General features: G+C 47.1%; 1 protein-coding gene across 2 annotated transcripts; it reads left to right on the top strand.

Annotated features, from left to right (window-relative positions):
• Window positions 1–43: 43 nt before the first annotated feature.
• D2HGDH (D-2-hydroxyglutarate dehydrogenase) lies at window positions 44–9,096 on the top strand. 2 transcript variants are annotated; one of them, XM_080622254.1, is made up of 9 exons: window positions 44–887; window positions 1,436–1,493; window positions 2,931–3,070; window positions 3,315–3,508; window positions 4,602–4,770; window positions 5,341–5,484; window positions 5,888–6,030; window positions 6,812–6,977; window positions 8,726–9,096. In XM_080622254.1, exons 1-9 carry the CDS (start codon window positions 503–505, stop codon window positions 8,983–8,985), a joined length of 1,659 nt encoding a protein of 552 aa, XP_080478380.1. In that variant the 5' UTR covers window positions 44–502; the 3' UTR covers window positions 8,986–9,096. The 2 variants fall into 2 exon arrangements, with proteins under 2 accessions (XP_080478380.1, XP_080478381.1); XM_080622255.1 differs by lacking the exons at window positions 44–887; window positions 2,931–3,070 and having other exon boundaries at window positions 1,435–1,493.
• The last annotated feature ends 262 nt before the right edge of the window (window positions 9,097–9,358 follow it).

The following is a 9,358-nucleotide window of genomic DNA, read 5'->3' as shown; positions in this document are numbered from 1 at the left end:
TGTGGGAGAGCGCCTTGTGCTGTTGCGGTAGGCGGGGGGCGATGCACGGGGTCGGCCAGAAGGGGGAGCGCTGCCTCGACTAGGCGCTAGGACCCAACGCGGTCCTGTGGGGAGGGAGGGCGCTGCTGAGCGCATGCGTGGTGGGCTTCCCTTGGCCTATTCAGGCCGGGGGTACAGGGTCTATTCTCTGGCAGCCATTGCAGCCCGCATCGGAGCCGGCCCGGGGTTGCCTGGCCCACAGGCGGTTTGCCCTCTCTGAGCGGTGCGTGAGGCTGCCGCGGCCCGGCTGCAGGTTAGCGGGCCGCTGGTCACAGTGGGAGGGAGAGTTTCTGTCCTCAGGTGCTGCGACGGAATGGGCGTCCTCACCCACCGCCGGGGTATCGCAGGGCAGAGCGGCTGTCACCCATAGAACCTTGTCCAGCTCCTCGCAAGCGGGGAGAGGAGCCCTGGTGGCGGGGAGCGGAGCTTGCCCCTTGGCTGGACCCCTCTGTTGAGGGTGGCCATGGGGGTTTTCCCCGTGGTGCCCCGCTGCGCTGTGCGGAGCCGCTGGGCGCCGCTGAGGTGGCTGACGGGCTTCCACAGGAGCACCTTGGCACAGCAGAGCAGCACTAATGCCCTGGGGTTGCTTCAGCAGAGGAAACAGCCCACGAGTGTGGTTCCCAGGCCGTGGGACTCCATGTCTCGGAGCAGGAGAGCGCTCCATGCAGACTCCTCCAGCCTCCAGGAGGTCATGCTGACCAGCGAGCGGTACGGAGTGCGGAGGCTGCCCTTCTCCCGTGTGTCTGATGGCGATGTGGCGTTCTTCGAGCAGATAATGCCAGGCAGAGTCATCACAAATGCGGAGGAACTGAAACCGTTTAACGTGGACTGGCTTAAATCGGTCCGAGGTAAGTGAGCTTGCTTAGGTTTCTGATTTTGTTTAAACCTCTCTGCCTCTGTTACCAGACCAGAATAAGAAGGCAAAGGAAATCTCATCTTTATTTATAGCAGACCACATCTTCACAGACCAAAATTCTCCTTTGAGAATTGCCTAATATTTGGCAATCTTTCAGGCTTTCATTACAAAAAAAAAAAAACAAAAAACAACAAACCCTAAGACCTATTAACTTTTTTTTTCCTGAAGCACGTTGACAGTTAACACTTTGGGCTGGCATTCAGAGAACAAATGTGGTGAAACTTTCAGTTGCTCTTGTCAAAGATTTCATAAGAATATAAAACCTTTACCATTGCCGCTGCTGGCAGCAGTCTACATGTACATGCAAAACTTTTGCAGTGCTTTAAGGAAAAGCCTGCTGTTAAATATGTTTCGTTTAAAGTGCCTCTGCCTCATGGTGGAGGGAGCGTTGTTATTTCAGACATCATGCTTTGCCACCTTTTCTGTCTGACCCCTGTAGAACCCACAACTTGCCTTGAGAGTCGCTTGCTTTCATTGCAGGCTGTAGCAAGCTGATGTTGAAGCCGCAGACAACAGCAGAGGTGTCTCAAATTCTCAGGTAATGTGCACCTTTTCTGCTGGGCTTTGTGGTGAGGAAGCTGAGGTGAGGGAGGGTGTGTCAGGTGAAGGGGGCTTCTGGATGTTCAGGCACTAATTACTCAAGCGTTGAAAATGCTGGAGCTGTTTTCTTCTTGACTGCAGTGTCTTGTAGTTGAGCTCCGACTCCAGCTCGCTCTTTTGCTCTTTATATCCCAGCTGCCCGCTGTTTCCTGATGTACTTTTTGTCCCAGCTGCTCCCAGGACCAGACACTACGGGCTGGTGCTAGCCTGGGGGTATGGCAGTGATGGGTACAGGTTCCTGAGCAGGAATGTTTTCACTTAGGGAGCTGAAATTTTTCAAGGCAGAAAGGGACTTTCACCTGTGACTTGTATTTCTCAGGCCCAGCGCTCTCCCTGTCCCTCGGCTTTTCCAGACTGATGGTGTCATGTCAGTATCAGTCAGACACAAAGGCCAAACTTTTGTTTGTTTTACAAAATAAAACGACCTGTCCTGGCCAGGTGTGCTTGCAAAGGCTGTGGGCACCAGCAGGCTTCTCAAATCAACCTTGATGGCTTTGAGTAGAAGGGTCTTAAGAGTGCTTAGTGTGGAGGAGAGGTAAGCATGTGCATTCAGTATTGATTACTTTTCTGGTTTTTTTGTCGAAATCAGACACTGTGCCAGTGCTCAAGAGGAGCAGTTGTGTTGAAGGATTCAGAAAGGAGTGTCTGAAAAGGTAAAGGTTAGGCCATAAACAGGCAGTTTGAGGAGCTAATGTTTTGACCACTAAATCAGTGAGAACACTTCCCTGGTTCGTTGTTGTGAGCATCAGGATATGGGATTGCTGTTTGGCTGAGATATAAAGCTGCAGGAACCCACTCCTGAAGTAGCCATTGGTGCCACGCAGCTTTGTGCCATCCATTGTGCAGGATCCTCTCTGAGTTCAGAAAGGATGTGATGGGAGTGCTTTGCAGGGATGTTGCAGGCTGTGAGTTGATGCTGCTGAGGCACAGATGCACATGCTTCATCACCTACAGGGCATTTATTTCTTAAAGGCAGGTATATGGCAGTAATGTCTTAAACTGTTGTCAGAGCCCACTGAGGAAGCCAAGTTGTTAACAGAAACTGCTACATAAATAGCTTGCTATAAATGCATGTGTGAGCAGTGATTTCCAGGCAGATGTTTTGTGACAGATCTGTAGATATGCACAGAGATAACCCGAAGTGTTTGTTGCTTTGCGCAGTGCTGGGTAAGTTCAGTAAGGAGTTGTGCTTTCTCACTTTTGCAGTGACACTATACCTCTGTGTCAATTTAATCTTTAGGCTAAATGCAGCTTAATTTTAAGGAACATTAAGCACTGTTGCAACAGTCGACATTTATGTGGAGGTGAAATGCTTATAATAGACTGGATTAGGGCCTTAAAATGTGCAAGACATCAGAAACCTTTTTCCTTCCAGGTACTGTTACGAGAGGAACCTGGCAGTGAACCCACAGGGGGGTAACACAGGCCTTGTTGGGGGCAGCGTTCCTGTCTTTGATGAGATCATTCTCTCCACTGTTCTCATGAACCGGATCACCAGCTTTGACAAGGTGTCTGGTAAATATTGTAGAGATGTAAGGCACAGAAATGTGCCCCAGGCCCTAAACAAGCCATTTTTCTGGGAAGCAGTAGCTGCAGAATCAGCGAGATTCAGCCCAGCAGGATCATAAGGGATGTCAGAGGCCTGTTTCATGCAGGCTTCTGCTGTAATCCTTAGGTTATAACAGTAGCAGACAAATCATACATGTGGTATTTACTTTTTTCTGGAGTATCAGCTTGCAGCAGGTTGTTTATGTTTCAGGAATCCTTGTGTGCCAAGCTGGCTGCATCTTAGAGAAGCTCAACGAGTACTTGGAGGAGCAGGGGTTTATCATGCCGCTTGACTTGGGGGCAAAGGGTAGCTGCCACGTCGGTGGCAATGTGGCCACTAATGCTGGAGGCTTGCGGCTCTTGAGATACGGCTCTCTCCGAGGGACAGTGCTAGGACTGGAAGTGGTAAGGCGAGTACCTGGCGGTTCCCTTCTGTGTTTAAGCCTCTACTTCCTACCATTTCTTGCTGTTCTAGCCCTTAGCTATCCATTATATAGGCAAGTTCCTCTCCAGGCTTCCACTTAACTTTTCCTTGTATGCCTCTTTTGAGAAGGAGTCAACAAGTGTCTTCATGCATGTAGCATCTCTTATTGCTACCACAGTGCCCAGCTTCCACCTCTGACCTTACTGGCAGAAGTGATATGAGATGGTTTTCTAATCCAGAAAAGTGAAAAGAGGACAGGGAGAGATTTGGTGATCCCAGATCACCTGCATGAGTTTGGTTCCTCTGTGAAGTGGTGGGGCTCTGGAACATTCCATTAATCCCATCCTATAGCACTGTCTTCTAGTGGCTGCTCACTCGATTTCTAATGGAGCTGTCCACTTTGGGTTGGTTTGGCTGCTGGCTTTCTCCTAGAATCTTTGCTGTACCTCAGCCTGCTTCTGCCCTGCAGGCGTGTGCCTCTGTGTGTAAAGGCTGGGATTAGTTCTAATAGATTTTGGGGCTTGGGAGCAAAAAGTTAACAGGAAGTAAATTAGGTAGGTAACAAAGCTTCATTTGGTTTTATTGTGTATGCCCAGAAAGGAGAGCTTTTGCTTCTCAGGTTAGTCCCTCTAGTGTCAAAACAGCCTTTAATAACATGTCTTGGAGACATTCAGCCTTGATTTAAGGCTAAGGTGGTTGAGGGCTTACTTCATTCTGGTTAACTATGTTCACTGGTTTAAATAGTGTTCCTTCTTTCTGTTGAGTAATTGGAGCTAGGGCTGCAAAGAATGGCTGATCTTCACCACTGGTAAGAAAAGCAGAGAAATTCAGTCTTCTGTTATTACTTGTCCTGTTGGAATGTGTGCAAACAGCACTGTAAAAAAAGAAACAGAAAAGTTGGGGAAGACTCAGGTAGGATGTAGAAGGGAGGAAGAGCTGGGAGTGGAGGAACAGAGGAGAAACTCTGGGAGTGGGCTGCAGCTAGAGTCTGCTGATCATTAGCTTAGTAGTAGACAGGCTTATGCCAACAGATTTCTACATAGGTGCTTTGACTGGGTCTCTGTATTCCCACAGGTGCTGGCTGATGGCTCAGCTCTGGACTGTTTGGCCTCTCTGCGCAAAGACAACACTGGCTATGATTTGAAGCAGCTTTTTATTGGATCTGAGGGGACATTGGGAGTTATCACTGCTGTCTCCATACTCTGTCCTCAGAAACCAAAGGCCGTGAACCTGGCATTCCTAGGTAGGAGCTGGTGCTAAGTTCACACCTGAATTCAGAGGCTGGGAAGGGAATAGGGATGGAGCAAAGAAAGCGCTGGTCAGCCTGCTGAGCTAGAGTACCAGCATCACCTTGTTTCTGAGAAATAATGTGGTGCTGGACGTTAGATCTGTGCAGATCTTTTACATCAGTGGTATAAATGTGTAAAATACCTGCAAGGGCAGGTTGTTCTGAAAGAGAAGGGGAGAAAGGAGCTTAGCAGGATGAAGAAGCAGGCAGGGCACTGCTCTCACTAATGAGGGCCCGCTCTGACAGTAACCAAGTGAGGTGAGCAGGGCAAGTGTGGTGACAGTAGGCAGTCTGTCCAATCCAGTGGTCACCAGGTGAGGCCATAGTGACAAGGCAAGGCTGGGAAGTCATTTCTGCAGCTCATGCTCTGGCTCAGCAGCTTATATGGGCAGGCACAGCTACTTCTGAGTGAGCCTCAGCAGAGATGTCCCTGATTGACTTGAAGCCTGATAGACTTTTTAAATCATTTTACAAGGTTTTGGGGACCTGGTTTTTGTTCCTGATTCTTCTGTGTTCTGTTTGAAGGGTGTCAGAGTTTTGCTAAAGTTCTGGAAACATTTACAACCTGCAGAGCCATGCTGGGAGAGATCCTGTCTGCCTGTGAGTTCATGGATGAGAAGTGCATGGAATTGGTTGAGAGACATCTGAAGCTGACCAGCCCAGTGAGAGGTATCAGTATCATTCATGCTGTAGAAAGAGGCATTTTACTGCCTAGTTTTTTATATTTTTTATATACACAGTATGGGCATCCGTCACAATTTTTGTACCCAGTATTCAATTCCAAAGACATTTGATGGAAGCCTTTAAGGATAAGATTTGTTATTTCTACTTGTTCCCACAAAACTGCTAGTTTTCTGAAAAGCAGTGGCTAGGTGAAGGATATAGCATGTAAGTGAAGTGCCCTAGAGATAAAAGATTGACAGTTGAGCTGCCCTTCCACTGGCATCAGAGAATCTGGGCATAGAGCAACCTCAGGAAATGTGCCAAGCTTGGGAAAAGCTCCAGAACCTGCACTACATTCCTGTGCTTTTGCCCCAGAACATCTGGTTCTTCTGTTCTCCCTCACTTTCAGACAGCCCTTTTTATGTTTTAATTGAAACTTCGGGCTCCAACTCAACCCATGATGAGGAAAAATTGAACAACTTCCTAGAACAAGCCATGACTTCTGATTTGGTCACTGATGGAACTGTAGCAACAGATGAGAAGAAGATAAAGGCAAGTCATCGTTTCCTCTTGCACAAATCTCTTTGACATGATTCTCTACTTGAATTTGTGGTTTTTTAATAGGGAAACGTGCAGACTGATGTTTGGTATAAATGTTCCTGAGTGACCTGGTACCTTATGTTGAGTAAGAATGCTAAGAGAGAATCCTTACCACTGCTGACTCTTCCCAGAAGGCCTGAGTATTTGGGGTTTCAATTTCCTCTTTTAAAAAGATGAGAATAATGTACTACATTTCTCAGTAGTTGACGGGGTAGGACCCAAACTGCCTGAAAGCTATTGAAACCGGAAGTTGAGCTGCCATCAAAGCCAGGAGTGAGCAAAGTCCTGTAGGACAGCAGGACAGGGGTGTGCTAGAGACAGAGACTGTGGTCCCTGGGAGCAGGACAGACACGTAATGTTTTGGTGAGAAGGACAGTATTTTGTGTCCTGTGAACGTAAGTCTTTTACACTGACCTGTGTTTCTTCCAGCCCCAGTTCCCAAACCAACCCTTGCAGTTCAGTAGAGGAGGCACATCCCCAAGTCTTGGGAAACTCATAACGGCTTTAGAGAGAATGCCCATGCCCATGTTCATTGTCTCTGGGGTACTGGCAGCTTGAAGAATTGACGTATCACTTTACAGTACAGTGCTGCCAAGACGTGGAGGATATCAAGGGAAATCAGATGTTGGTGTTATATGCAAAGAATCAAGAATCTTTTTCCCTCCATGCCACAGTGCATAGAATCCAAGAGTTACTTGGTTTATGTGGGTATCTTTGATCTTTGATTAACCAGACGCTGTGGAGCCTGCGGGAGAGGATCACAGAGGCCCTTACTCACGATGGCTGTGTCTACAAATACGACATCTCACTCCCTGTGGGAAAACTGTATGATCTCGTGACTGACACCAGGGCTCGGCTGGGCCCAAGTGCCAAAAGCGTGGTGGGCTATGGCCACCTGGGTAAGTGTGGATGCTGGGAAATGAGCAATTGCTCTTTTGTGCTCCAGGTTTTGCTGGGCAACTTCCTAGTAGATTTAAAGGTGGTTTTTTAGATTAGTGAGAGGCATAGACTAAATAGCCAAGAGCTGCCACAAGAGGAGGATGCATGAGGATCTTTGTGTTCGAATTTCATTGCTTTCAGACTTTATTCCATATATAAATGGCAGATTGCTAGACAGACAGCCACTGAACTGGTCATTTGTGTATTCATGGAATCACAGACTGGTTTGAGTTAGAAGGGACCTTAAGATCATCCAGTTCTAACCCCTGCCACTGGCAGGGACACCTTCCACTAGACCAAGTTGCCCCAAGCGCCGTCCAACCTGGCCTTGAACACTGCCAGGGATGGGGCAGCCACAGCTTCTCTGGACAACCTGTGCCAGGGCCTCACCACCTTCACAGAGAGGAATTTCCTCCTAATATCTAATCTAAATCTCCCCTCTTTCTGTTTAAAGCCATTCCCCCTTGTCCTGTCACTACAGACCCTTGTAAAAAGCCCCTCTCTGGATTTCTTTTGGCCCTTTTAGGCACTGGAAGTTGCTCTAAAGTCTCCGTGGAGCCTTCTCTTCTCCAGGCTGAACAAGCCCGGCTTTCTCAGCCTGTCTCCTCAGAGCATCTTTATGTCCTCCTCTGGACTCACTCAAGCAGGTCCTATCCCTCTTATGGTGGGGGCCCCAGAGCTGAATGTAAGAGGGACGTGGATTCTTGCTCTCTACTTTGTATTTAAATATATAGGTCGCTTAATTGGACCACTGGCTTGTACTAGGACACCTCTGGTAAACGCTTTTTTGTCCAAAGTGATCAGTCATATTGGAAAAAAATTTTGTCTGAGTAATTAACCTTCCAAAAGAGAGCGATAACGGTAACACACAGAAAGGCTGGTACATTTGTCAGGATGCTTTGAAACTAGTTTGATTTTACAAGCAGGTAAATTGGTAGCTTAGCAGAGCTGTTCTGTTCAAAAGAAAACAAAAACAACACAACACACAAGCACAATTGATTTGAGATGATTTGAAAGACATGGGAGGACAAAAAGACAAGTCTGCATAACGAAGTCTGCCTCTGGTAGCTCCTGGTAGTGGGCATTAAGCTGTTTACTGTGAGGATTTGCAGGGATGCAGGAAGAGGTTCCAGAGTGGGAATGAGCAAGTTTTGTTTATCTTTGTGCATTTTGTCTCCTGAATACCCAACAACTATGTGCTTAATCAAATTCCGTCACACACAAGTGGCTAAAGGAGAAAATGTTCTGCTTGCTTTGTTTTTGTTGACACGTGCCAAAGTGCATTTAGAACATTGCACAAACATAATAGGGAGAGAGAGAGAGAGAAAGTAATGAAGGGCCATATTAAAATCTAATGATCATTATGAAACACCACTGGGCAGTCTTGCGTGCCACCTCAGTAGCAGGACAATAACAGAGGCACCGCAGTTTGAATTTTCAAATCACAATAACTGGAATTTTAAAGTAGCTTAACTCAGAACCCTTCCTCAAATGTTGCACTGGAAGCATGGAAAAACAAAGATTCTGCTTGAATTGTTTGTGAATGGAGACACTGGTGTTTGTAGAAGGATAGCAAATTGTCCTTTACGCAGTCTGAAGACTAACAAAGGCACCGTTGTTTGAGTACATGGAGGAGGCAGTAATGAGTCTCCATTGTGGGACCACTGAGTGTTTCTTGTAGACCCACCTCTGGAATGTTTTCTTACAGGAGATGGAAACTTGCACTTGAACGTCACAGCAGAGTCCTATAACCATTCCCTGTTGAATGCCATTGAGCCCTTTGTATATGAATGGACTGCAAGATACAGCGGCAGTATCAGTGCAGAGCATGGACTGGGCTTTAAGAAAAAGCAGTTCATTCAGTACAGCAAACCCAAGGAGGCAATCCATCTAATGCAGCATTTCAAAGCCATGTTAGACCCCAAAGGGATCCTCAACCCATACAAGATGCTGCCCTCCAGTTCCTGAGAGCAACACACACTGAGAAGTGAGCAGATACCGTCACGCAAGGATGGCACCTATAGCTCACTAACTGTGCTTGAACCATAAACATACTCATGGATCAAGCAAGCACTTGGAATGTTCCTTGTTTTAGTTCTTTAATGTGATGGAACAAGTAAAGAAACATGGTTCCTCTTTCCTGGTGCCTGCTCTTTCTGAAGAACACATTACTGCGTTTGACTGTGTGAGTTTCCTGTTTAACCTGAGCACTGAAACCAAGCATGCAGCTGTTGCGTGTTGATATTCCAGCTCTCTTTCCCCTTAGTTTGCTCTGATTTAGTAGTGAAGTGATTGATACCAGCCAGAGGAGGCTGGTGTCACACACTTAGGGTGTGCAAGT

This window comes from Psittacula echo (genome assembly GCF_963264785.1).
Source record: "Psittacula echo genome assembly, chromosome: 7".
Taxonomy (NCBI): Eukaryota; Metazoa; Chordata; class Aves; order Psittaciformes; family Psittacidae; genus Psittacula; species Psittacula echo.
The sequence above is the reverse complement of the archived record's forward strand: the minus strand, read 5'-3'. Positions and strand labels throughout refer to the sequence as shown.

Bases quoted from the DNA above. Each gene is read 5' to 3' on its own strand.
- D2HGDH (XM_080622254.1), top strand. From the start codon at position 503: ATGGGGGTTTTCCCCGTGGTGCCCCGCTGCGCTGTGCGGAGCCGCTGG. The intron at 3,509-4,601 runs GTAAGGCGAGTA...GTATTCCCACAG, and splicing joins CAGTGCTAGGACTGGAAGTG to GTGCTGGCTGATGGCTCAGC. The intron at 5,485-5,887 runs GTATCAGTATCA...CCTCACTTTCAG, and splicing joins GCTGACCAGCCCAGTGAGAG to ACAGCCCTTTTTATGTTTTA.